Below are 24547 nucleotides of genomic sequence, written 5' to 3'. Positions count from 1 at the left end.
TCACAATTGCATGTGCATTCCTTGACTGAGTTAGTTTCAAAAACACTTTGATTTTCTGGAGAAGAATTTTTAGATACCACCATCGTCATCTGACTTTAGGACTCTACCAGTAGAGTTCTCCGTGTTTCTGAGATTCTGAAATTAAGGGTGAGGAATGTGTCTGCTAATTCTGTTATATTGTACTTTCCTGAGTGCTTCGTACAGTGCTCTGCACATAGTAAGTGCTCAATAAATACCATCGATTGATTGAAACTTTATAGTATTTAAAAGCAGTATAGAATGGTGAGTGACAAGAGTGTAAAGGCTTCTGCTAGTGGAGGGCATAATATTATTATCAGTCAATGGTATTTTTTGAGCACTGTATTAAGTGCTTGGGAGAGTACACTATAATAGAGTTGACAGACATGATCCTGGCCCATAGGAGTTTATAGTCTAGAGGGGGAGATGATAAAATTGATTACAGGTACAAGAACTGACAGAGTATAAGGATATGCATGTAACTGCTGTGGGCACTGTGGGAGTTGGGTGAATAACAAAGTAGAAACAAAATAAGAAAAATAAAAATAAGGGGTACAGGATCAATTGCACAGGCAACACAGATGAGATGGAGGGTGAATAGGGTGGGGAAAGAAGGATTTAGTTGGGAAAGGCTTCTTGGAGGCGATATGACTGTAGGAGGGCTCTGAGGATAATAATAATAATACTAATAATGGCATTTATTAAGCACTTACTATGTGCAAAGCACTGCTCTAAGCACTGGGGAGGTTGCAAAGTGATCATGTTGTCCCTCAGGGGGCTTACAGTCTTAATCCCCATTTTACAGATGAGGTAACTGACGCACAGAGAAGTTAAGTGACTTGTCCAAAGTCACACAGCTGACAATTGGCAGAGCCAGGATTTGAACCCAAGACCTCTGACTCCAGAGCCCATATTTTTCCACTGAGCCACGCTGCTTCTCTCAGGATGGGGAGCATGGTAGTCTATCATATGAAGCGGGAGGGAGTTCCAGGCCAGAAGTAGTAAGAAAATATTGCTTCAAAGATGCCTATCATGGTGGTAACTTTGAACTGTTTAACCCAACTTTCCCAAACCATAATTTTTCAAGAGCAGTGTCCCTGTGTTTTAGGACCACTCCCTGAATTCAGTTTCATCACAACTTGGGATAAAATCCAACCTGAGGTTTATGACAACTTGTGATGAATCTCAAGGTGGGCAAAAAGTGGGGTGGAGAGAAGAGAAAAATGAGGAGGACTAAACAGAAGTAGTTTAGAAGACATTATCATAAGCTCCTTAAGAGCAGGAGCATGTCTTCTACCTCTATGGCAATATGGTGCTCAATAAATACTGTTAATTGTTTGGCAACATTTTGGAAACCACAGCCAGCCTTTATCCACACTACTTTCACCTGCAAATATCACTCCATTTCTCCTCTATCTGTTCTAAAATTCAAATAGGAATGAATGGACTGAACAGGAAACAAGAGAAAAGGAAACAAAGTAAGCTCATTGTTGGCAGGAAATATGTCCTCCAACTCTGTTATGTTGTGCTCTCCTGAGCCCCTAGTACAATGCTGTGTACATAGTAAGTGCTCAATAAATTCCACTGACTGAAAGTTTTCCAGGTAGTTTGGGAACTGAATGGGACATCCTGGCTCCAGGTCATTCATTCCTCTTACCCAATAACAACAATGATGGTGGTATTTACTAAGCACACACTATGTGATAAGCACTGTGCTAAGCACTGGTTTAGATCCAGATAATCAGAGTCAATCAATCAATCAATCGCATTTATTGAGCGCTTACTGTGTGCAGAGCACTGTATTGAGCGCTTGGGAAGTACAAGTTGGATCAGTGTTTCAGCAGCTTGGATGGAGAGGAAAAGGTGAATTTCAGCGATCCTGTGAGGGAGAACCGATAGGATTTGGTGACAGAACGAATATGTAGGTTGAATGAGAGAGATGAGTCCAGGATAATGCTGGGCTTATGAGACAGGGAGGATGGTGGTGGTGTATTACAGTGATGGGAAAGTCTGGGGGAAGACAGAATTTGGGTGGGAAGATGAGGAGTTCTGTTTTGGATAAGTTAAGTTGGAGGGGTCAGTGGTACATTCAAATAGAGATGCCTCTGCCTGAAGGTAGGAGAAATAAGGGTCTGCAGAAAAAGAGAAAGCTTAGGGCTGGAGATGAAGATTATTGCCATGCTCTTTCCACTACATGATCTCTGTTGAGTGGACGAGGGAAGAGTGACAGAAATGACAGAAGACAGACAGAATCTTGGGTGTTTCTGGGCCCTCCCAAATTAAGCCTTCATTTCCTCTCCTCCCACTCCCTCCTATCAATCGTATTTATTGAGCGCTTACTGTGTGCAGAGCACTGTACTAAGCACTTGGGAAGTACAAGTTGGCAACATATAGAGACGATCCCTACCCAACAGTGGGCTCACAGTCTAGAAGCTCACAGTCTAGAACTATGTCACCATGACTTGCTCCCTTTATTCATCCCCCATCCAAGCCCCACAGGACTTATGTACATATATATCTGTAATTTATTTATGCATATTAATGTCTGTCTCCCCCTCTAGACTGTAAGCTCGTTGTGGGCAAGGAATGGGTTTGTTTATTATTATATTGTACTCTCCCAAGAGTGTGTGCTTTGCACACAGTAAACGCTCAATAAATACGCCTGAACGAATGCATGAATGACTTACTACTCCCACTTCTGACATCCTAGGCATAAATCTCCCTCTACAAGAACAAAGTTATTACCTTCAGGGCAACACACCATTACAGATGAGAGTGTTTCTGTATAAGACTGACATCTTGAAAGGGTAGTACCCTTTAGGTAAGCGATAGTTGACGGGTTGTAGCATTTTGGAAGAAAATCAATCAGTCGTGAAAACCTGGTCGGATTTCACAGACCTGATGGATTTTCTCTGTCTTTTCATCCTCACCATCAGTTATCTGTGTTACTATTGCTCCGCTTCTAACCAACAGGTAGAGATCCCCTTTGAAAGCCAGGAAGCTCAGCTTCACTGAGTTATGGGACTTAGTCTTGGGCAGAGGAAGGCGATCTCTCCCTCAACTAAACACAGTTGCCCACAACATTTGGTCACCTACTGGGACTTACAGCTACATTTCCCAGATGAGCTAGAAGGGCCACCAGATGATATTTTCTGTAGGAGAAGGCATACACTCAAGCTGTGATATATTTTGAAAACTGCCTGTTCCTAACTGAAATGAGATACACTATGGATTCTATGCAATGGTTGACAGGTTTTCCAGATTTAAACTGACTTGTGAAGTCCAAATGTGTTGGGAAAAATCTGTTGTAAGGATCTTGAGGTCTGCTAAAGGTCTCCTTCCCTTCTTTCCCAATTTTCTCTGAGTAATTTTTAATACAGACTTAGCTTTGCATGTGCGCAGCTACTTCAGTGTCCAACGAAAAATATGGCACCGCCATGTGCCAACTTTTAAATGTACTTTTATCTCTCTGCTTTTCTTTGGAGTCAGGTGTTTTGTAATAACAAATAGAAACAAAGGCTTTTTTTATTGCTAAAGATATTCAGTGGCTTTTGTCTTCCTAGCGTCAGCAGTAACGTCAGAGGATTGTATCCAAGGAGCTAAATGTGCAAGACCTAAGGGTCAAAGCAGCTGAATACACCAACCTCAGAAAACACAGACAATGAATTGCAAATGACACTCAAAACAAAACGAGAAAAAAACCTTCACACAGAAAACTACAAAAGAACTCTACAGACACTGAATTGGCTTTCTGTACACACTGATCCTGCTTAACTGTGTGTGGTAACTAACCAAACGTTCAGATACTCATGGCTGCAAAACAAAGACTTTTGAAAAAAAAAAAACCATAAGGATAAAAAAAATCACATTTTTTTTCCTTCAAGTTCTTTACAAAAACAAAAAATTACGTGGTGATATCTCCCCCTTTCTATTTCATTTTTCAAAAGCGCTAAAGAGCCAAATTAGTGATGAGGTGATTAGTCGTCCGTTAATTCTGTTGGTGGTTCTTCACAAAAGGTATATTGTTTCAGTTGGGATTCACATCACAAAACAAAATGGTTTGGGTCAACCCAACAGAAGTGGTAGTCCTTTCACAACACTCAGTGTTCAGAACTGTATATTTCAACTTGTTAGCAAGTCAGAAACACTAAAAGGGAAATCAGAATCAGCCCCAGCTACTCCTACAGGAGGGATACGGAAAGCTAAATTGATGAGCTGCTATTTAAGATTTCCCATTAGGCAGCGTTTAGTATTGACATGGTATTACATCACTCAGGTAAGTGGGAAACTAAGCAACATGTTTTTGATAGTTTAGTCATTAATCAACTGGGAAAAATACAATGCAATAAGGGCTAACTGCTCAATAAGTACATGCCAGATCCTTAATGAGACCATGGTTCCTTCTACCTCAGGGCCAGCAACTGAGAAATTATACTTAATTCTCATCAGTACCCATCGTGATGTCACAACTCTGTGCTTCAAAATAATTTTTAAAAAAGAGGACCAGAGGACCAGTTATACAACATTTTAAAATCAAAGGGTCAGGAAACTATTTGCAATTAGCAGGAACACAAACAAAATAAAATTTGGTTACATTATCGGGACTAGAATGATTTATGAATAAGCACATAAATGGCAACAGAAACTTCACAAGGAAGCTTCTTTGCCTTGGTCTTTCTTCCTTGTGAAAACATTTTTTGTTGGAGAAACCTTGGTGAATTACAGTATAAAGAGAGACAAAGACACGCTGGCCAGTGATCTCCGTGCTCAGGTGAAACTTGAAACTGGCAAGAGGAAATGAACTTTATGTTTGCGTATGCAGAGGGGCGGGGATGAGGAAATTACCAAAGTATTAGTATCCCATTATCCAAGAATTACTTCCAGAACTAAAGACAAATTCCAGGGACCTGTAAATTTGCTTTCCAGGGGCAAAATTATTATGAACAACAATAAACTTTTTGCCATCGTTTGGCTAATACTCTCAGGTTTAGGTAGAAAAATCTTACCCATGGCTTGCTTCCCCATAGCACACTGATACGTATTCCTTGGGGACTGGTTATGGTGAGGGTATGGGATCAGCCCTGCACAAACACCGAGAAGTGTAAATGGTTCAATCTCCAAATGTGTAGTGTTCCTATGAAAAAAAGAATACTAAAATTAGAACTCTTGTGGAATCACACAGTTGTTGCCATTCTTTTTACCTTGGCTCATAAATTCGGTTTCAGAGAATAAGAGAATGCTGAATAGAAATATACCGCTGTTCACAAATAAAGAGCATCTAAATAATGTTGGAATCTTTTCATTATTTTCCAATACAAGTTTATTTACTTTCTAGCTCAAAAGGAGAAAACACTGCACTTGGGAAAAGATCAAAATAAATGCTGTCTGATTGTTGTCATTACAGGTGCTCACTTTGGAAGCAATTAGCACTTGATTATCTATGCTAATTGACCAGAGAAGCAACATCGGGGTAAATGAAATGAACAGATAACTGGAAAATTCCACTTTAGCCAAAAGTCTTAACCATCTCCTTAACTAAGCCTTTGACTGGAACTCTAAGATATCAGTCAATCAATCCATGCTGTCTAGTAAGTGTTTACCGTGTGCCAAGCACTGAACTAAGCACTGGGAAAGTGCAATACAATACAGCTGGTAACTAAGTAGATGTACTTGAATTTCACCTTCTTTCCTCCTCCAGTTTTTGATGAAATGGCCAAAAGAAGGAAGGAAGATACATTAAAGCAATGACTACTCAACCTTTGAGTTACCTAGAGCTGACTGCAAAGTAGATGACTCAATTTATAACCCCTCTCTGGTAGTGTTAATCTCAAAAAGGGACCAAGAAGAGGGGAGAGATCTAGCACTGGTGAGAGGGGAGAGATGTAGCACGGTGTGCTTTAGAAAAAGCCTTCTTCCCCAGGCCAGACATATGTTCATGCAAACATCTGCAAGCATAACAGAATAATTTTCTGAATTTTCTCTGTGGACACTTTTCCTACTTTACATATCTGGAGAAACACAATCCTAGAGAAATAAACATTTATCAGAGAAACATACAGTGATCTGCACTTGACACAAACTGTATCTTCCCCACAAAAGGGGATCTCTGACTTTCAGATTGGATTATTACAGAGAGCTTGCATGGGGGCTAACCTTGAAGTAGAATCATAAGCAAGCTTGCTTGCTTAATAGCCTTTACTGAATGAAGCAAACATTGCACCTCTAATCTGCAGTCTGCAATGGTTTTCTATTCATTTCCAAGTGCCATTCAAGGCCCTGATTTTAAATCAATCAAGCCTTACATTACTGGGAGAAGTAATCTCTAAGGTAACCAGGTCTGAAACCATCATGACAATTAAGAACGGTTGCAATGCTCTCTGCTAATGGCCTGAGTCTTGAACCTCAATTAATAAGGGTGTTTTTTGTGAAAGATCTGAGACACGTTTTTTCCCTCCTAACCTGGCAGAAGCCTAATTTACTGACCTCTTTTGAGCAGGGCACCAAGTATATTTAGCGAAGCAGCATGTAGTGGATAGAACACAGGCCTGGGGGGTCATAAGGTCATGGGTTCTAATCCCAGCTCTGCCACTTGACTATTGTGTGACCTTGGGCAAGTCGCTTCTCTTCTCTGTGCCTCAGTTACCTCATCTGTAAAATGGGGATTGAGACTGCGAGCCCCACGTGGGGCAACTTGATTAACCTGTATGCTCCCCAGTACTTAGTAAAGTTCCTGGCACAGAGTAAGCATTTAACAAATATCATTATTATTATTAATAATAAAATGGGGATTAAGACTGTGTGATCCTTGTAGGACAGGACCTGTATCCAACCCAATTACTTTGTATCTACTCCACTGCTCAGTTTGGTGCCTGGCACATAGTATGCACTTAAATGCCACAGTTATTATTATTATTATTAAGGTTCAGGATATCTCAAGAGAGGATTTGACATGCTTTAACACACATGGTGGCCCATAGCACACCATGTAAAGCCACATCTGAAGCACTGATTTAAACTAGGTTTGTTCCAACTAAAGCCACATTCATTGCATTGATTTAAACTGTTCTAAAAGACTATCACATGCAATTACTAGAAGATTTCATCTAGAAGCTAATTGATCTCAGGTTTGGGTTGATGTATTCAGGCATTTTGTACAGTAGCTAGGATTTGGATGCAGGGGGTCGATGCCCAGATATATCGGAGTTCTCATATTAATGGGTTGTCAATGGCCTAATAATGCAAAATTTGCAGAATCACAAAATAATAGAGCTATGAGGGACCTTAAAAGATAGTCCAATCCAGGCCCCAACCTTATGGCAGGTGAATGATGAATCATATGGTTTAATGACAGGTGAATATCAGAACATATAGTTATCTGATTTTTTATCACACCATAATAATTGTCAAAACGGAAATGAAATTTATTGAATCTTGAGAACTTTTATAAGAAAAAAAGCTAATGGTTAGCAGAATGTGTCTCTTCTGGGAAGGGAGCTGAGGCTGTTTTCCTTCCTATAGACTGTTTTCCTTCCTAGAGATATTTCTAAGGAAAAAAACCCCAAATTCCTTAAATTAAATCAAGTAGATTGATGTCTTTCCTCAACTGTCAGACATTTAGCTGCCGTTTTTGATAATCTGGAAGGAGAAAACCAAGGCCTGACAGAAGCATTCCTTTGAAGCAAGAATACTTCTAACAATCTTCTCAGCTACAACCGCTGCCAGTTACTCATGGCCATATTCTTAACTACACCTCAAACTTCATTCAATTTATAAAATGCCTAATCCACACAAAACATCCATTTTCCCTCTTCCATATTTTATGCCTTTTTTTCTTTTGTTCCCAAACAAAAGTGATAGTGGATTTTGGAGGGATGGTTTCGTAATTTGAGGTACCCAGAGTGGCCTTATCTAATTACCCGCCCACTGGCTCAGTTCCTTTCTTTTCCTGTAGTGTGAGAATTCTCCAGCATGGGTTAAAGTTTATAATTGGAATGCTAAAAGCACACAACCCACTAATGGAAATTCTGGAAGGACTTCTGTCTGTGGGCAGTTCACTGAATAGAAATGGGGGCAGGGGGGAGATGGGTGAAGAATCAGTCAAGGATAGATAAAGAATCCACAAAATGTACCTAAAAGAAATGACTAGTAGTAAAAAAAAAAGAAAGAAAAAAGGAGGCGGTCCTGCAGCATTTACGACCACACAGTAACCTTTGTGGAGGATGGTAAAATCTTGGGGGAAATTTTCACAGAAGTGGCAAAATGCCCATTTTCACCAGCTACCTAGATCACTGAAATCGTGTTCCATTAGACTAATTAATCCCAACAAATGGATGTAAACTTGTAGACGCACTTGACAGTCATTTGATGAAAGTCACCTCATGGTTTGCCAGGCCTCTGATCCATTAGAAAGATTAAAAATACTCCCCAAAATTTTGGATGCTGGAAATCAAGTCAAGGTTGGCTGTCCACTTTTAAATTAGACCTTAGATAAGTCATTCAATTTTAATATTAAAACCCAAGAGAATGCTTGCACTTGCACGGATACACAAACACACACACTTTCTCTCTCTCTCTCTTTCTCTCTACTACTACTACAGCACGGCCTGGGAGTCAGAGGTCATGGGTTCTAATTCCGGCTCCTCCACATGCCTGCTGTGTGGCCTTGGGCAAGTCACTTCACTTCTCTGTGCCTCAGCTACCTCATCTGTAAAATGGGGATAAAGACTGTGAACCCTACGCGGGACAGGGACTGCGTCCAACCCGATTTGGTTGTATCCACCCCAGTGTTTAATACAGTGCCTGGCACACAGAGGCTTAACAAATACCACAATTATGATTCTCATTCTTACTACTACCACTACTTTTGTAGCAAGCAAAGGGCTTCAAAACGTAAAGCAGAGACCAATCTAACAGAATAGTTTGATTTATCCAATCCAAATCCTCCATAGCTTAACAATTCAGTTAGAAAAAATTCTGATTTCGGAGGAATAGGGAGACAGAGAAAGCATTCTGTTTGCAAGATATGAGAATGATAGAGAATATGGAGATTTCATAGGTCACTAAAACGCCCAAAGGGATGTTATAATGACACTTTTAAGGCTTTGAGTGTCAACTTAAGCATGGGAACCTCAGTTAGTCCTCTTAAGCTGGCTAGTGGAGGCCTACAGCATGGGAGAGGATCTTCTCCTGACTCAGACAGCACTGGGGCTCCCACTGGCCCCTTCTTCTCCAACATGGGGGCAGGGGGAGGCGGTGGCAGTATGCATTCTCAACTTTCATAATGTTGGGGAGGATGTGACTGTGAGCCCACTGTTGGGTAGGGACTGTCTCTATATGTTGCCAATTTGTACTTCCCAAGCGCTTAGTACAGTGCTCTGCACTTCGTAAGCGCTCAATAAATACGATTGATGATGATGATGTGGCTGCCACCAGGCCTGTAATGGCTGTTGCGGAGGCAAGTGATGATGATGACGATGGTATTTGTTAACTGCTTACTATGGGACAAGCAATGTGTCCCATGTGGGGCTCACATCTTAATCTCCACTTTACAGAAGAGGTAACTGAGGCACAGAGAAGTTAAGTGGCTTGCCCAAGGTCACACAGCAGACAAGTGGTGGAGCCGGGATTAGAACCCACGTCCTCCAACTCCCTAGCCAGTGCTCTTTCCGCTAAGCCATGCTGCTTCTCATTGACTTGGGAGATGTGAGGAGCTGGGACACTGCTCCTCTAGCTTTGATGACATATGTCTCTTGTTGTAGCTGTCATTCTCCATTCTTTTTGTGGTTTTTGTATTTTTATTGTCTGATCCTTCCTAGTGTACCTGTCGACTGACCCCTCTCCCCTACCTAATTCTTATATTGTGAATCCTTTAGGGTCAGGGACTGTTGTCAAATACTCACCAGTGTTATTTTTTTTCCCAACAATTAGTAGAGTGTTCTGCACAAAGTGTTTAATAAACACCACCACCATTACCACCACCAGTAATAATAATAATAATGATGGCATTTATTAAGTGCTTACTATGTGCAAAGCAGTGTTCTAAGCGCTGGGGAGGTTACAAGGTGATCAGGTTGTCCCACAGGGGACTCACAGTCTTAATACCCATTATACAGATGAGGGAACTGAGGCACAGAGAAGTTAAGTGACTTGCCCAAAGTCACACAGCTGACAGTTGGCGGAGTCGGCATTTGAACTCATGACCTCTGACTCCAAAGCCCGTTTTCTTTCCACTGAGCCATGTTGCTTCTCTACTACTACTACTACTACTAAATCAACAAGAAATTCAAAGAATGCTACTATATTAAACTCAATTAGCCAAGCAGCAGCTAAGAACTGGGAGGACGGAAACATTCTCAGAGTTACCAGTTACTAAAACAGAAGAAAGCAATTCTAATTTTTCAGACCACTTAGAGAACACATAAATAGACTTAAACAGTTCTTCATATTCTGTTTTAATTATCTGGAATTTCTGGATAATGAACCACGTCAAAAATACTTCTAAATTTTAAAAATCACATTATAGCGTAATGTTTAGTGCTTAGTGTGTGCTAGGACTCATCACGGCTCAGCCCCAGATCCTATTCCAGACCCCGTTAGCAGAACCCCCGTTCCTATCCTGGACCCATGGTTAAGGTCGAAGGCCCTCTTCTGGATCCAATGGCGGAGCCTGGGTCCTATTCTGGATCCTATGGCAAAACTCCAGGTTGTCTTCTGGAATTCTGACACCTATTAAGAAGGGGTCTGTCAATGTTTTGCAGGAGCCAAAGTGGGCTGACTGGATCTATGGCGAGATATTATTCCGACAAGACCGGAGTGAGGGACGACAATGATAATAATCATAATAAAAATAACAAAAACAATTGTGGTTATTGTTAAGAGCGTACTATGTGCCAGACACTGTACTAAGCACTGGGGTAAATTCAAGTAAATCGGGTTGGACACAGTTCATATCTAATATGGGGCTCACAGGCTTAATCCCCAAGTCACAGATCAGGTAACTGAGGCCCAGAGAAGTTAAGTGACTTGCCCAAGGTCACACAGCAGACAAGTGGTGGAGTCAGGATTAGAACCCAGGTCCTTCTGACTTCCAGGCCTGTGCTTTACCCATTAGGCCATCATTCCTATCTCCCCTCACAGACCCCCTTCTTAAATCATTCCCAAGGCTTCCCAGAAGGAATTTCAGTCACTGGGAGTAGTGTCTGTCTGCAATGATCAGGCATCTTTCCCAGTATTAATTAAGCAGTAGTAAAACAGTAAAACTAGGTAAAACAGAAATGTTGCAAAAAATCTGTAAAGTCAGTAGCAACTAAAAGAAGGTAAAAGAGTTGAACGTACAAATGAACCCTCCGGAAAGCAGGTTTCAAATATATGACTATACTGTGTAGGGGATGGGTATAACACTTACTTATTGATTGTGTGTTCATACAATGCAATGTTACAGTCATTTTCCTCATTTACATCCAGATATTCAACCAGGCTCTCATGCAGAAAATCTTCAAAATTCCTGGACAGCGGATCACAGAAGTAAAATATCAGCAACACTTGACTTGAAAATAAGTAGTTAGAACTACATCTTGTCACAGAGGGGAAAAAAAGGACCGCTTTTCCAAAAACTAATTAAGCCAATCTGAACAGCATCATTCTGTGCAGTAAAACTGCTATTTCTCTCTCCAAGAGAAAAATGGAGCAGGACAGTGAACTTGATAATTGAAACAACTTCTCTTAGTGAACAGTTTCTATAAATCTAAAGAGGATGAACCCAATGGTAAAGTTTGTACTCTCAAAACAAAAAATACACTCAGATAATATCCATACTCCTAATAATACAATCATCCAATTTGGATCTTGCTGCCGTTTAGCTATCACACCTGAGAAAATCACTTCAGTCAGTACAATATTCTGAATGTGAGCCATGCAGTGATCAGGCCCAAACATTACACTCTGTCCTCAAGCCGGCAACCATTCAAACTCTCATTCTCAAACTGCAGAAGTGCAACCCTCTGGTGAATGTAAAATTCCAAAACATTTTTCAAAGGATCAAGTGTCTCCTTCATTTTCATGCTCTCTAAGCTCTTTTGTAGGGAGCAAGCTCCCCAATTAAAATTCACATTAAAAGGAATGTGTTTTAAATAGGTCATGCTGAATTTGGTGGAAAAACAAGAAGATCGAAAAGGAAATGATTTGCTCCCCAGCAAAAATCTAATGGAATATTTTTCAGAATTTTCAATGAAATAGTGCATTAAATTTGCATGTAAAAGAGAGAACTTGAAGTTGTTCTTAATCCATTATTTTACCTGTATCCCTGGGCCAGTTCTTCCATGTGTTTGTCTGTAACAGCAGGCTTCTGTTTCTTTACTATAATGTAGGGTCTAGAATAAAAAAAAAAATCAAAGCTTCATAGAGTAGGCACAGGAGAGCTGACAAGGGCTTAAGATCAAGTGAAGGAAGACACTAATGATCTGTAACTAGTTTGTGACTCTACCTAAAGAAACCAACCACCTCCTTGGATGCATGATCGCAAGCAGTCCATCTGAACTAAAAGGGGAGGAAAATTATGCAAGACAGAATTTGGCTTTCTTTGGAGGTACACAGATGTGGGCTATCAACACATTGCTGGTTCTTTGAATTATGCAGAAGTCCTCTGTAAAATCTGAAGAAAGACCTAGATTTATCTTTTGTTTCTAATTTCCTGAAACAGAGAGAAGAACCTTCATGAAAACAGCCCAAACGTTTTTCGGATACCGGTGGCACATTCAGGTCAAAAATCTTATGAAACCCTGCATAAGAGAACAAAACCCTGCCACTAAAAGCACCCGTGACATCGAAAAAGAGACACGATTCATTCATCCCTAACCCTGATCAATTACTAAAATGTATTAAGAGTTTCCAGTAGGCAAAACACTGTACTCACAGTAATTACTAAGTGCTGGGACCTGTACTAAGAAATCAATCAGTGGTATTTATCGAGCACTTACTTTGCGCACAACCCTGTACTAAGTGCTTGGGAGAGTACAATACAAGAGAATTAGCAGACATATTCCCCACCATAATGACCTTTCAGTCTAGAGGAAGTACTAGGAGTTCATTCATTCATTCATTCAATCATATTTATTGAGTGCTTACTGTGTGCAGAGCACTGTACTAAGTGCTTGGAAAATACAATTCAGTATTAAAGAGATAATTCCTGCCCACAGTGAGCTCACAGTCTAGGAAGGAGACAGACATCAAAACAAGTAAACAGGCATTAATATAAATAAACAGAATACACAAGTGCTGTGGGGTGGGGAGGTAGGGGTAGAGCAAAGGGAGCAAGTCGGGGTGATGGGGAGGGGAGGGGGAGCTGAGGAAAAGAGGGGCTTAGTCTGGGAAGGCCTCTTGGAGGAGGTGAGCCAGCCTTCAGTAGGGCTTTGAAGGGGGGAAATGTGACTGGCGGTTTTGAGGCGGAAGGGAATTCCAGGCCAGAGGCAGGACACGGGCCAGAGACAGGTGAGGAGTTCCAATGGGGATCAAACGGGTATCCCAACCTTTTAACAAGAGATTCGATTTAGCAAAAAAAAAGTGGAACATAAGCTTAGTTGCACTGCCACCATCCACAAGAAAGACTGGTTAGATGTAGGATGTCATTTCTTGCTTTGTGGGATGTCATGGTCTAAGCTAGAAGAAGCTTTCAAGCTCCATTTTCTGTTAGATTAACCTGTAACTGTCAGTGGTGACATACTCTCTGGGGACTTCACCACGAGGAAGCACTAACACAAAGGATGGCATGCGAGAGCAAAACGTCAAGGGCTGTTGCTATTTGGACAAGCAGCTCTTACAGAGGGCAGCAAATAACCACGAGATACTTGTTCACTCCTCTCTAAAGTCCAAATAACTGTTTGAGGACTAATGGGCACTTTGAAATGGTTAAGAAGAGATGTACAATCACAAAGGGCCACCAAGCAAGTCCCTGAAAAATGAACTGGGTAAGCTCTCCACGGAGAACCACAGGAAATTCACCCTCTAGCCTTTTCTGGAAAGGAAAAATACCGTAAAAGTCTGCCGTACCTCTCCCGTTTGGTTTGATTTCCTGGTTTTCAAATCGAAAAGGGCCAGAAGGGGCCAGGCAGAATGGAGAACAGATTCCTCTGCCTCTGCTGGGGTGCACTTGATCCTCTGGATACCACTAAACCTTTTCTGCCAGAGCTAAGTAAGCACAAGTTTATAATGATACCACAGAAAAGTAATCCTGCCTCTTTTGCAGTAGGCCAAATTTCACTAGAGGGCATGTACTGGAACAAAAATTCCTCACAGCCTGCCCTTGAACATGAACTTCATTTTCCTCCTCCCCAAATTAATTCACTCTGACCCGGCAAGGGGCACTGCCGCAAGACCGAAAATTGGCTGCCGAAGCACAAACAAGGGTTAATGAAAAGCGGGGAAGAAAAGAGTCGTTTGAATTTCTTTTCGGTCATGTCTTAGTCAACGCTTTCACTGACACCCCGGGAGAGGACAAAAGAATATGCTGATAAAATGCTGAGATGTTAGACCAAATTTGGGGGAGGAAAATATCAGAGAAAATATCGATGTAGGAAGCAAGGTTGGTTGAAAATTCATCGGAGAAATTAAATGAAATTATGCCTAAAAAAAATACAAACTCCAGTGTGTGGAAATAATCCTCAAACGGAGCAATGGGAGATGGAAACCTGAAAATAGGAGACCCAGCATAGCCTAGTGGAAAGAGCATAAGGCTGAGAGTTAGGAGACATTGGGCAAGTCATTTAACATACCTGTGCTTCAATTTCCTCCTATGTATAATGGGGATTAAATACCTGCTTCCCCTCTTTTCTTAAACTGTGGGCCCTTGTGAGACAGGGACTGTCTGACCTGATTATATTGTATCTACTCCACTGTTTAGCAGATGAAATTTAGATATCAACCAACAATACCCTGAACACTTCTTTTACTGTTTCTTTATAAGATGATCATGCGTTTAAATAAGTGAGGAACAAAACGCAATTAAGTTTCCACACTAGCTGAGTATAGGAAAAGCTTTATTATGCCTTACAGATAGATTTATGATGTCACTGCCTTTGAATGATGTCTTTCAGACAAACTGAAATGGCTCCAAAACCGAAGGAAACACCTTAGAGAATTGAACAGAACAAGGAATTTTAAAAAACTACCTGCATAATCTCCCTCCATCGGAGGAAATGTAGACACACCGATCGGTAAGATTTGTTGAGATTGAAACGAATTCATTGATATATCCAGCTCTCCTCATCAGTCGAAATGTGTTCACTAGCTTCTTATGGTCTCGAATAACACCCAGGATATTACCTGATCAATATAAAGTATGCAATATTATACACATTAAAAAATGAAATTAATACTATGGCTGCTTTGGGATACAGTTTGGCGTACAAACCAAAAACCTTTTAGACTGTGAGCCCACTGCTGGGTAGGGACTGTCTCTATATGTTGCCAACTTGTACTTCCCAAGCGCTTAGTACAGTGCTCTGCACACAGTAAGCGCTCAATAAATACGATTGATTGGATTGATTGAAAAAAACCCACCCACGAACCCCAATATTTACGGCTCTGGTCTTTGCCAGGGCTGTACAGCAGTACAACAGGCATGACATTTCCCAGTCATCCATCCTCACAGCTCAGCCGATGATGAGATAGTGCGTAGGAGGGCCAGCGGGAGATGGGCAGACTGGTGGTGCAGACTTTTAGACTGTGAGCCCACTGTTGGGTAGGGACTGTCTCTATGTGTTGCCAATTTGTACTTCCCAAGCGCTTAGTACAGTGCTCTGCACATAGTAAGCGCTCAATAAATATGATTGATTGATTGATTGGTGGTGTCATAGGGCAAAGGGGCACGACGCTGGCACAAGTTGGGTTTGAGGGGTGGGAGTTCCAAACTACAAGGCTGTTGCTGGAAACAGAGAGGTCAGGTTTACGAGGATCTCCCTTCAACACCTTTCGGGCCCCCGCCGGAGGTGGAAGTAGCAATGAGGGATCCCACCAGACCCCAGTTTTCACAGCTGATCCCAACCCACCAAGCACCAGGACCACCTTGGGGCAGCTGAGCCTGAGGAAGCCTGCTTCCACTTTTCCTGGTCCTTCAGGTGGTCTAGTGGAAAGAGCTCAGGCCTGAAAGTCAGAGGAACTGGGTTCCAATCACACCTCTGGCACTTGGATGAATAACCTAACTTCTCTGGGTCTCAGTTTCCTCATCTGTACAGTGCTCTGCACACAGTAAGCGCTCAATAAATACGATTGAATGAATCTGTAAAATGGGGATTAAATACCTGTTCTTCCTACTTCGACCGTGAGCCCCTGAGTGAGACAGGGACTGTATCTTACCTGATTAGCCTATATCTACCCTAGCGTTTAGAACAGTGCTTGAGGCATTGTAAGTACTTAACACCACAATTATTATAAACCGCTTTAAAAGAGTTTCTCCCCAAATACAAATGCTGGATTAACTTGTAGAATCACTTTATATTTTATTCGACACTTTCCGTGAAAATTTCTGAAGACCTACATTGCATTGCTTTATTTCCACCAAAGTCCAGCGCTTAGAACAGTTCTTGGCACACAGTAAGTGCTTAACAAATGCCATTATTATTATTCAAATGAAACAAAGCCCCATCAAACTGCTATAGTGGTATCTGTGTTATTTCTTAAGTATTTGCTTTGTGCCAAGGACTGCACTAAGCACTGGGTAATAATAATAATGATGGAATTTATTAAGTGCTTACTATATGCATAGCACTGTTCTAAGCTCTGGGGAGGTTACAAGGTGATCAGGTGGTCCCACGGGAGGCTCACTGTCTTAATCCCCATTTTACAGATGAGGTAACTGTGGTCCAGAGAAGTTAAGTGACTTGCCCAAAGTCACACAGCTGACAATTGGCGGAGCAGGGATTTGAACCCATGACCTCTGACTCCAAAGCCCGGGCTCTTTTCCACTGAGCCACACTGCTTCTCTAGAAACAAGACAAATCACATAGGGCAGATTCTCACATGAGGCTCAGTGTAAATAGGAGAGAGGACAGGTATTTAATCCCCACTTTATGGATGAGGAAACTGAGGCCCAGGGAAGTTAAGTGATTTCCCCAAGGTCACACAACAGGCAAGTGGCAGAGCTGAGAATAAAGTCCAGGTTCTCTAACTCCCAGGCCTGTGCTCTTTTCACTAAGCCACACTGCTTCAATACTACTTATGAGATAGTAAAAGATCTATGACGAGATACCAACCATTGAGAAAAACAAGGAATACATTTGGGTAAGATAGCTCTTCACCGCATAATAAATTAACATCTTCCACTCCTAGGTTATTGGCTAATTTAACAATGGGTCCGTCTTCCATATCGGTAGTAATGTGCGTCATCAGAGCCAGGTTTTTGACCAACCCACAAGCCTGCAAAACAAAGGGATGGAGACATTCCTAAGAATCAATAGGATTATTTTACAAATATGGAGTTTTATTTTCATTCACTGTTAGCTAGATGGACTACAGCATTAGATACTGCCAATAAATCAGGACATTTGGTTTCTAAAGTCAAAATCCCAAATAACTAATGGAGAAAAACAACTCAACTTAAAAATGACTGCCAATACGGGAAACCAAAAATTTGGAAAAAATGATGGAGAAGTTTCACTTCAATTGAGTCAAGTTATACATTTGAATCTTAAAAGCACAGTTTACAAATGTGGCTAGGAAAAACTACATTTTTGTGAATTCTTAAAACGAATTATCTTGTGGTCAGTCCTCAGTTTTTTACTCAATCAGGAATGGCGCTGACAAAAGGATGCACAGTAAGGGATCAGACACTCAGACACCGCTGCCGCCCTCTTAAATGTTCAGGGACTCTCCCAGTATCTTACCTCTCCTTCAGGAGTATCCGATGGGCAGAGCATCCCCCACTGAGAAGGTTGGAGGGAGCGTGGACCGCTCACTTTCCTCGTCTTTTCAAACTGAGAAGAGATCCTGGTCATCATGCCCAGAGCAGAGATGTATGACAGACGGGACAATACCTGGGTCACTCCTTGACGGTCCATTTTGAATCTCTTCAAGGACCAGTTTCCCTACAAGGCCAAAGAGCAGATATGAGGAATAAACACTGGTCGCATTTCCTGGTCATTCATTCATTCAATCGTATTTATTGAGCGCTTACTGTGCGCAGAGCACTGTACTAAGCACTTGGGAAGAACAAGTTGGCAACATATAGAGACGGTCCCTACCCAACAGTGGGCTCACAGTCTAGAAGTCACTTAGAACAGTGCTTTGCACATAGTAAGCGCTTAATATATGCCATCACCATTATTACTATTAACAAATGCCATTAGCATTACTGTTGAATGTTTTCCCAAAGCAACCTGGAGAGATGATTCCCACAGACTGCTACAATGAAGGTACCACAGATAATTCTTCCTGAGACTTGTGTTTCTTTTAAAAGAGAAGAATCACTAACTGATTTTCAAAAAAGTGAAGAATTTGCTATTAATCATAATCAAACAATGCTTGGGGCAGATGGAAGCTAGAAGCTTGTCCTTAAAGACTGTAAACTCTTTGTGGACAGGGACTGTGTCTCCCAACTCTGTTATACTGTACTATCCCAAGCACTTAGTACAGTACTCTTCACATAGTAAGTGCTCAATACATACCACTGACTGAAGTTGGGATGTAAAGCCAATTTTTCTCCCGCAAAAGAAGAGGAAGAAGACATGAGAGAGAGAAAAAATAGCATGTTTATAGATGAAGAACTTTGGGGGGTAAATTATTGGTAAGATAAACCTAATCTTTGTTTGAAGTGTCTCTTGTATATTTTTCCCCTTTTATGAACCTCTCCTTTACTGCAAAACACGAGGCTTGCACAATGATGATTTTGGTGATGATTAGTAATAACCCCGACAAAAGACAGCTGCTGGAGTTTTAATTATGAACTCAAATTAAAAATGTGTGGCAGACTGCCGAATTGTACTTCCCAAGAGCTCAGTACAATGTTCTGCATACAGTAAGCACTCAATAAATACGATTGAATGAATATGCTCCCTTATGGAGAGTGGCTGCCATTTCAAAGCGTGACAGTTTCAACACTGAAGGAAGGGTAAACCAAAGTACTGAGAAAGAATGCTACAGTGAATTCCTTTTAATTTTGCTGGTCTAGTGGATAGAGCATGGGAATCAGAAGTACCTGGCTTCTAGTCCCGGCTCCACCACTTGTCTATTGGGTGACCATGGGCAAGTCACTTTACTTCTGTGTGCCTCAATTCCCTCATCAGTAAAATGGGGAATTAAGACTGTGATCTTCAGGAGGGACAGGGATTGTGTCCAACCTGATTAGCCTGTATCTATCCCAGCACATACTTAGTACAGTGCCTGGCACATAGTAAGTGCTTAACAAATACCGCAATAATTATTTCTTACAAGTTTTTATTTTGTTTTGCTGGCAAAAGAAGAGAAAGCAAAAAAAAAATCAAGACATAAAATTGTAATATGCCTTCCCAAGGCAATAATGATACTAATAATAATGATAGTATTTGTTAAGCACTTACAATGTGCCAAGCACTGTTCTAAGCACTGGGGTAGATACAAGGTCATCAGGTTGAATGCAGTCCTGTCCCACGTGGGGCTCAGTCTTAATCCCTATTTTACAGATGAGGTAACTGAAGCACAGAGAAGTGAAGTGACTTGCCCAGGATCACGTAGCACACAAGTGGTGGAGCGGGATTAGAGCCCAAGACTTTCTGACTCCTATGCCCATGCTCTATCCACTATGCCATGCTGCTTCCCAAGTTTTGGATAGTTACTAGATTCCAATTTTTTTTAAAGTACTGGGGTACCTAGACCCACATTGCTGGGCTGTTAACTAATGGAAGACTTGATGGGTTGCAGTCTTCTAGTATGGAAAGTCAAGGTGAGAGAAGTAATTTGCATGGAGCCATAAGAAGACAGCAACCTATGGTAGCATAGATAACACAGGGGAGATCAATAGGGAATGACAATCGAGGTATGATAAGGAAGAGAATGGGAAGTCCGTGCTGGTTTTAGAACTCTATAGGTGTAAACTACATAAGGGAGGGAAGAAAACTGACAAGACACTCAGAATTTACCTCCTCTAGGAGACAAATTAATGTTGAACCCAAGCTGGTGACTGGATTCAGCTGACTGTGACTTGCCCAGAATCAGAGAGTTGGATCATTTGTCCAGGCTCTGCCAGCTAATCTAAGGGGAGAGGTAACTTAGGCACAGAATCTGCAGTGCTGCTTATTGTTCTGTACCACACCTCCTCTGGATAACGCAGCTCGACACCATCAAAAGCAAAAAGGATTTCTTGGCTTCATTAGCCTACAAAATACCTCATATTCCTACCCAAATACTTATTTTAAGGGGTCGGCCTAGGCAGAAAAGAAGATTAAATACAAGGATTCATCCTCTTCTTCTTTTCATATTAACCATGGAGAATTTTTTTCATATTCTTTCGTGATCTCCAACTCATATGTATATAGTCTTCTCACAGTCTGATTGTGGGCTATGCTGTTCCTGTCACAAGCCCAAACACCATCATGCCCTGGACTCTGTTAAATTTGCCTATCAGAACACTCATGTTAATTTGCAGAGCCACCTGAAAAAACTTCTGTAAATTTCCAGTGTCCTAAATCTCAACAAGATGGCCACTGACTCTTCCACTGTCAAAGAAAATCAACAAATGTTCTACAGGACTTCTTTGTTACCACTTGGAAGTAAAATCCCATCCAAATTTTGTGTCTGGTGAACAAAAAGTCAAACAGACTTCATCAGACTGACCTTTACATTTGACATAACAAAAACAGAAAGCATAGCTGATAATACCCTTTGAATGGCTTTATGGCCCTGAATGCCCGTTGGAGTGGCGAAGGAATTAATTCACAAATGTGCAGAAGAGCTGATACCCCACTGAAGAATTTACACCTACACTGAGGAATGTTGAATTAAGCAAAAGTTGCCTAATCAATAAGCCTACATGTGTAGATGCAGTATCTCAATTTTGTTACAGTGTATTTGTTTAAAAGAAAAAAATGAAGATTGGTTTCAATGCAAAACCAACAGATTTTTCCCCCTACGTGGAGAAATTACTTCATTATATTACTTATATGATACTACAATTACTTTAGTGACAGAAGCCTTTGGTAACAACAATTCAGAGACTGAACAAGCTATTTATATTTCTATTACAATACGCATTTTTCTGTTTTACATTTCACCCTGTATTTAAGGTATATGCAATTATGGAATTTATACTGAAATCATCAACTGACAATAACCAGCGAGTACTCACTGTAGAGATGGCATTTACCATGCCATTGGTGATTTGATCTTGGCGCATATGTTTCACCACATCAAACTGGGCTGCCCGTTGCTTAGGAATGACCTGATCAGCAATCTTTTTCATTTCAGAGTTAAATTTTTTGAATAAGTCTTCAAAAAGAAGAGACAGGAGCTGCAAATATGGATGGAAACATTAATATTAAAGACATTTGAAAATTTAGATTGGATTGGTGAAATATTTTTTCTTCTACTGATCAAAATGAAAATTTTGGCATGATTGAAGATCGGCTAATGGGCAAAAACAAAAAATGGAACACAGGTTTTGTCCTAAGCCACCACTCAGTGTGTTAAAATGCTAGGCAAAATATCCTTGAGAATGAAATTTTAAAAACAGGAGAAGGCCACATAAACCACCATGAATAGAGGTGCCAAACCCATGAGAGCAATAGCCCTCACAGCCTCCTAAAATGGACACCCAGCCTCACTTTTCCCAAGGTCTCTAGGACAGGAGAGTTTCTAATCCCGGTTGAGAAGATTCAAAACACTTTCATACTGATCTGTTAGTTCTTGAAGACTGCCTCTTCCATGTCCCCATCTCCCCGAAATTCCCTGCTCAGTTTCCCATGGTGTCCCTTCCTTCCCCACTAGCCACTGGATCCAAGCAAAAAAACTTTCGACTGGAAGCGCAGTTGAATACTCTGAGTCAGGAGACCCAAACACACACAGAAAAAGTCCTTCTATACAAGCAAAGAGTAAGTGCTGTCAAAAGAAGTTGTACCCCACACTCACCAACACATTAATATATTTCTCAGTCCCTAACGGCATTTCTCGGTCCCTAACTTTGTCTATTTCAATCCACTCCAAAAGTAAGACTGGAGAAGAATGCTTCCCAATTCACAAGCTCTCTAAACAGAGCAGGGAGTAACTGCAAGGCCAAGTCACACAATAACCACATTATTTAGGTCAAGAGTAAAATGATTAAAAGGAAAGGGATGGAATGCTGATGATAATATTCAATACCTTTCATAGCTAGTCCAAGGCCTTTCAGCCTGTGTAAAGGCTGTAGCACTAAAGAGCACATTATATTTAAGGAAAAAAAAATACTGACAGCTCATCAATTGATTTTCAATGAAAATGCTCTGGAAAAAAAATTAATAAAGAAGTTAAGCTGCTGAAATACAGTTTCACCAATTAGCTTAATGTCAGAGAATTCTAATTAGGCTTCTTGAGCTTGCTATTTAGTATTTAAGCCCTCGGAGTGCCAAATTCTCCTTTTCACACAAACTGGTTGCAAAATTAAAGACATTAGGCAGCCTTAATTACATTATCAGAACAGCTGGGATTAGGCAATCTCTGAAGTCAAGGCGGTATTCTTTTGTCACCGGGTAGAAATCCCTTGCTTTCCAGGGTGCCGGATTTTGGGGCTGTTCCATATCTCACCCATACAAAGCAAGCTGCATTAGAAACAAAAAATTTGCAGACAAAGAATAGAGTAATGCTCGGCAAATAATGAACACATTACAGAGAGAGAAAAGGTAGGTGAAGAGATTAAGCCTGAAATGGGTCGGTTTTGCTCACACCTCCACTGGCGGCTGGCCTACCAAACCTCCAGTGGCAGAAGCACTCAGAGAAAGCTCTGTAAACCAGCTTGGCCACTGGACACAACTCTGTTATCTAAAGCTAAAGCACATTTCATAGTTCCTTGTCCCATGGGGTGTGAAATTAGCTGCTATTGTTTTCACGCAATTTTACCAACACAATGCCTCTTCTGTATTTAGGTTGTTTATAAAGCTATGTTTTCCGGGCTCAGGGGAAACGTTCATTTTCATTGGAATTATTAAAGCAACAGGATCGTCTCCCCCCTCACCGCACCGTTCATCCAAATTATAGGAATGAAAATAAAATAAGTGTTCACGAAGGAGTACGCGTGTCTTCTAGCTGAAAAAGTGTATAAATCAAAGGGGTTTTTTTATGGTATTTGTTAAGCGCTTACTGTGTACCAGGAACTTTGCTAAGCACTGGAGTTCATGGGAAAAAAAGCATAATTCACTTTCTTGAACATTTCATTTAGCCCACTACTGTCTATCAAGCTTTGCTGAAAATAAAAGGAGGTCAAAAGCTCACTTTCCCAGGAAGAGTCTTGAAGTAACAAGAAAACAGGAGATCTAAATCCAACGGCACGGATTCACTCAACTCTTCTGCGGTTACCCTCAAGGTTGTAGAATTACCAATTTCTCATTTGCTGGCAAGCATGACAACTCCAGGAGATATCTGCCATTTTCTTGGCTTCTAACGATTAACCATATTTACTGAACGCTTACTCTGTACAGAGCACTGTACTAAGCATTTGGGAGAGTAAAACATAACTCCCTGCCCACAGTGAGCTTTGACAGTTTTAGATTTAAAGCCAAATACAACAAGGAAGACACTTCCCAAATTTTTCTCTCTCTCCAAGTGCACTGCATCAACTGCAGAAATTCATCCTTTGGCCTGTTCCTGTTAGTAGGCTAAAGGCACATGTCTCTGGTTGGCTTCATGGGTTAAGTCAGTATATATAATAGGGTCATTAAAATGCCACATCTAAAGCTGGGGAGATACTACCCTGCCAGCAATTATTATTATTTAGCATTGAACAATATTTTATACTTGCACAATGAGTTCCCAGAGGGCTTCAACTTAATGCAACAGGTAGCATAAGAGGACATGATGACCTCTGCAGAGTGGGTGGCAAAGTCATAAAAATTTATAATGATAATTGTCGTATTTGTAAAAGGCTTACTATGTGCCAAGCACTGGGTTAGATAGAAGATAATTAGGTTAATCAACCAATCAATGGTATTTATACTGTGTGCAGAGAATAAGAACAACAACAACAACAATAATAATAATAATGACAACAATAATAATTGTGGTAATTGTTAAGTGCTTACTACTGTGGTATATTCATTCAGTTTTATTTATTGAGTGCTTAATGTGTGCAGAGCACTGTACTAAGCGCTTGGTATATACAACATAATCAGGCTAGACACAGTCCCTGTCCCACATAGGGCTCACACACAGTCTTAATCCCATTTACAGATGAAGGAACTGTGTGGCACAGAGAATTTAAGTGACTTGACCAAGGTCACACGGCGGACAAGTGGCAGAGCTGGGATTAGAACTCGGGTCCTTCTGACTCCCAGCCCCATGTTGTATCCACTAGGCCATGCTGCTTCTCAAGAGAACTGTACTA

General features: G+C 41.0%; 1 protein-coding gene across 1 annotated transcript in view; it reads right to left on the bottom strand.

Annotated features, from left to right (window-relative positions):
• Positions 1 to 24547, bottom strand: part of POLR3B (RNA polymerase III subunit B) — a 101289-nt gene that overhangs the window by 40862 nt on the left and 35880 nt on the right. The window contains exons 13-19 of the mRNA XM_038756724.1: positions 21326 to 21487; positions 17892 to 18092; positions 17262 to 17424; positions 15180 to 15333; positions 12312 to 12386; positions 11423 to 11521; positions 5025 to 5152 (exon numbers count right to left, since the gene is read on the bottom strand). Coding sequence (XP_038612652.1) covers positions 5025 to 5152; positions 11423 to 11521; positions 12312 to 12386; positions 15180 to 15333; positions 17262 to 17424; positions 17892 to 18092; positions 21326 to 21487 — 982 coding nt within the window. The remainder of the gene's footprint in view (positions 1 to 5024; positions 5153 to 11422; positions 11522 to 12311; positions 12387 to 15179; positions 15334 to 17261; positions 17425 to 17891; positions 18093 to 21325; positions 21488 to 24547) is intronic.

This window comes from Tachyglossus aculeatus, chromosome 14 (genome assembly GCF_015852505.1).
Source record: "Tachyglossus aculeatus isolate mTacAcu1 chromosome 14, mTacAcu1.pri, whole genome shotgun sequence".
Classification (NCBI taxonomy): Eukaryota; Metazoa; Chordata; class Mammalia; order Monotremata; family Tachyglossidae; genus Tachyglossus; species Tachyglossus aculeatus.
Note: the sequence above shows the minus strand (reverse complement) of the source record. Positions and strands in the feature narration are given on the sequence as shown.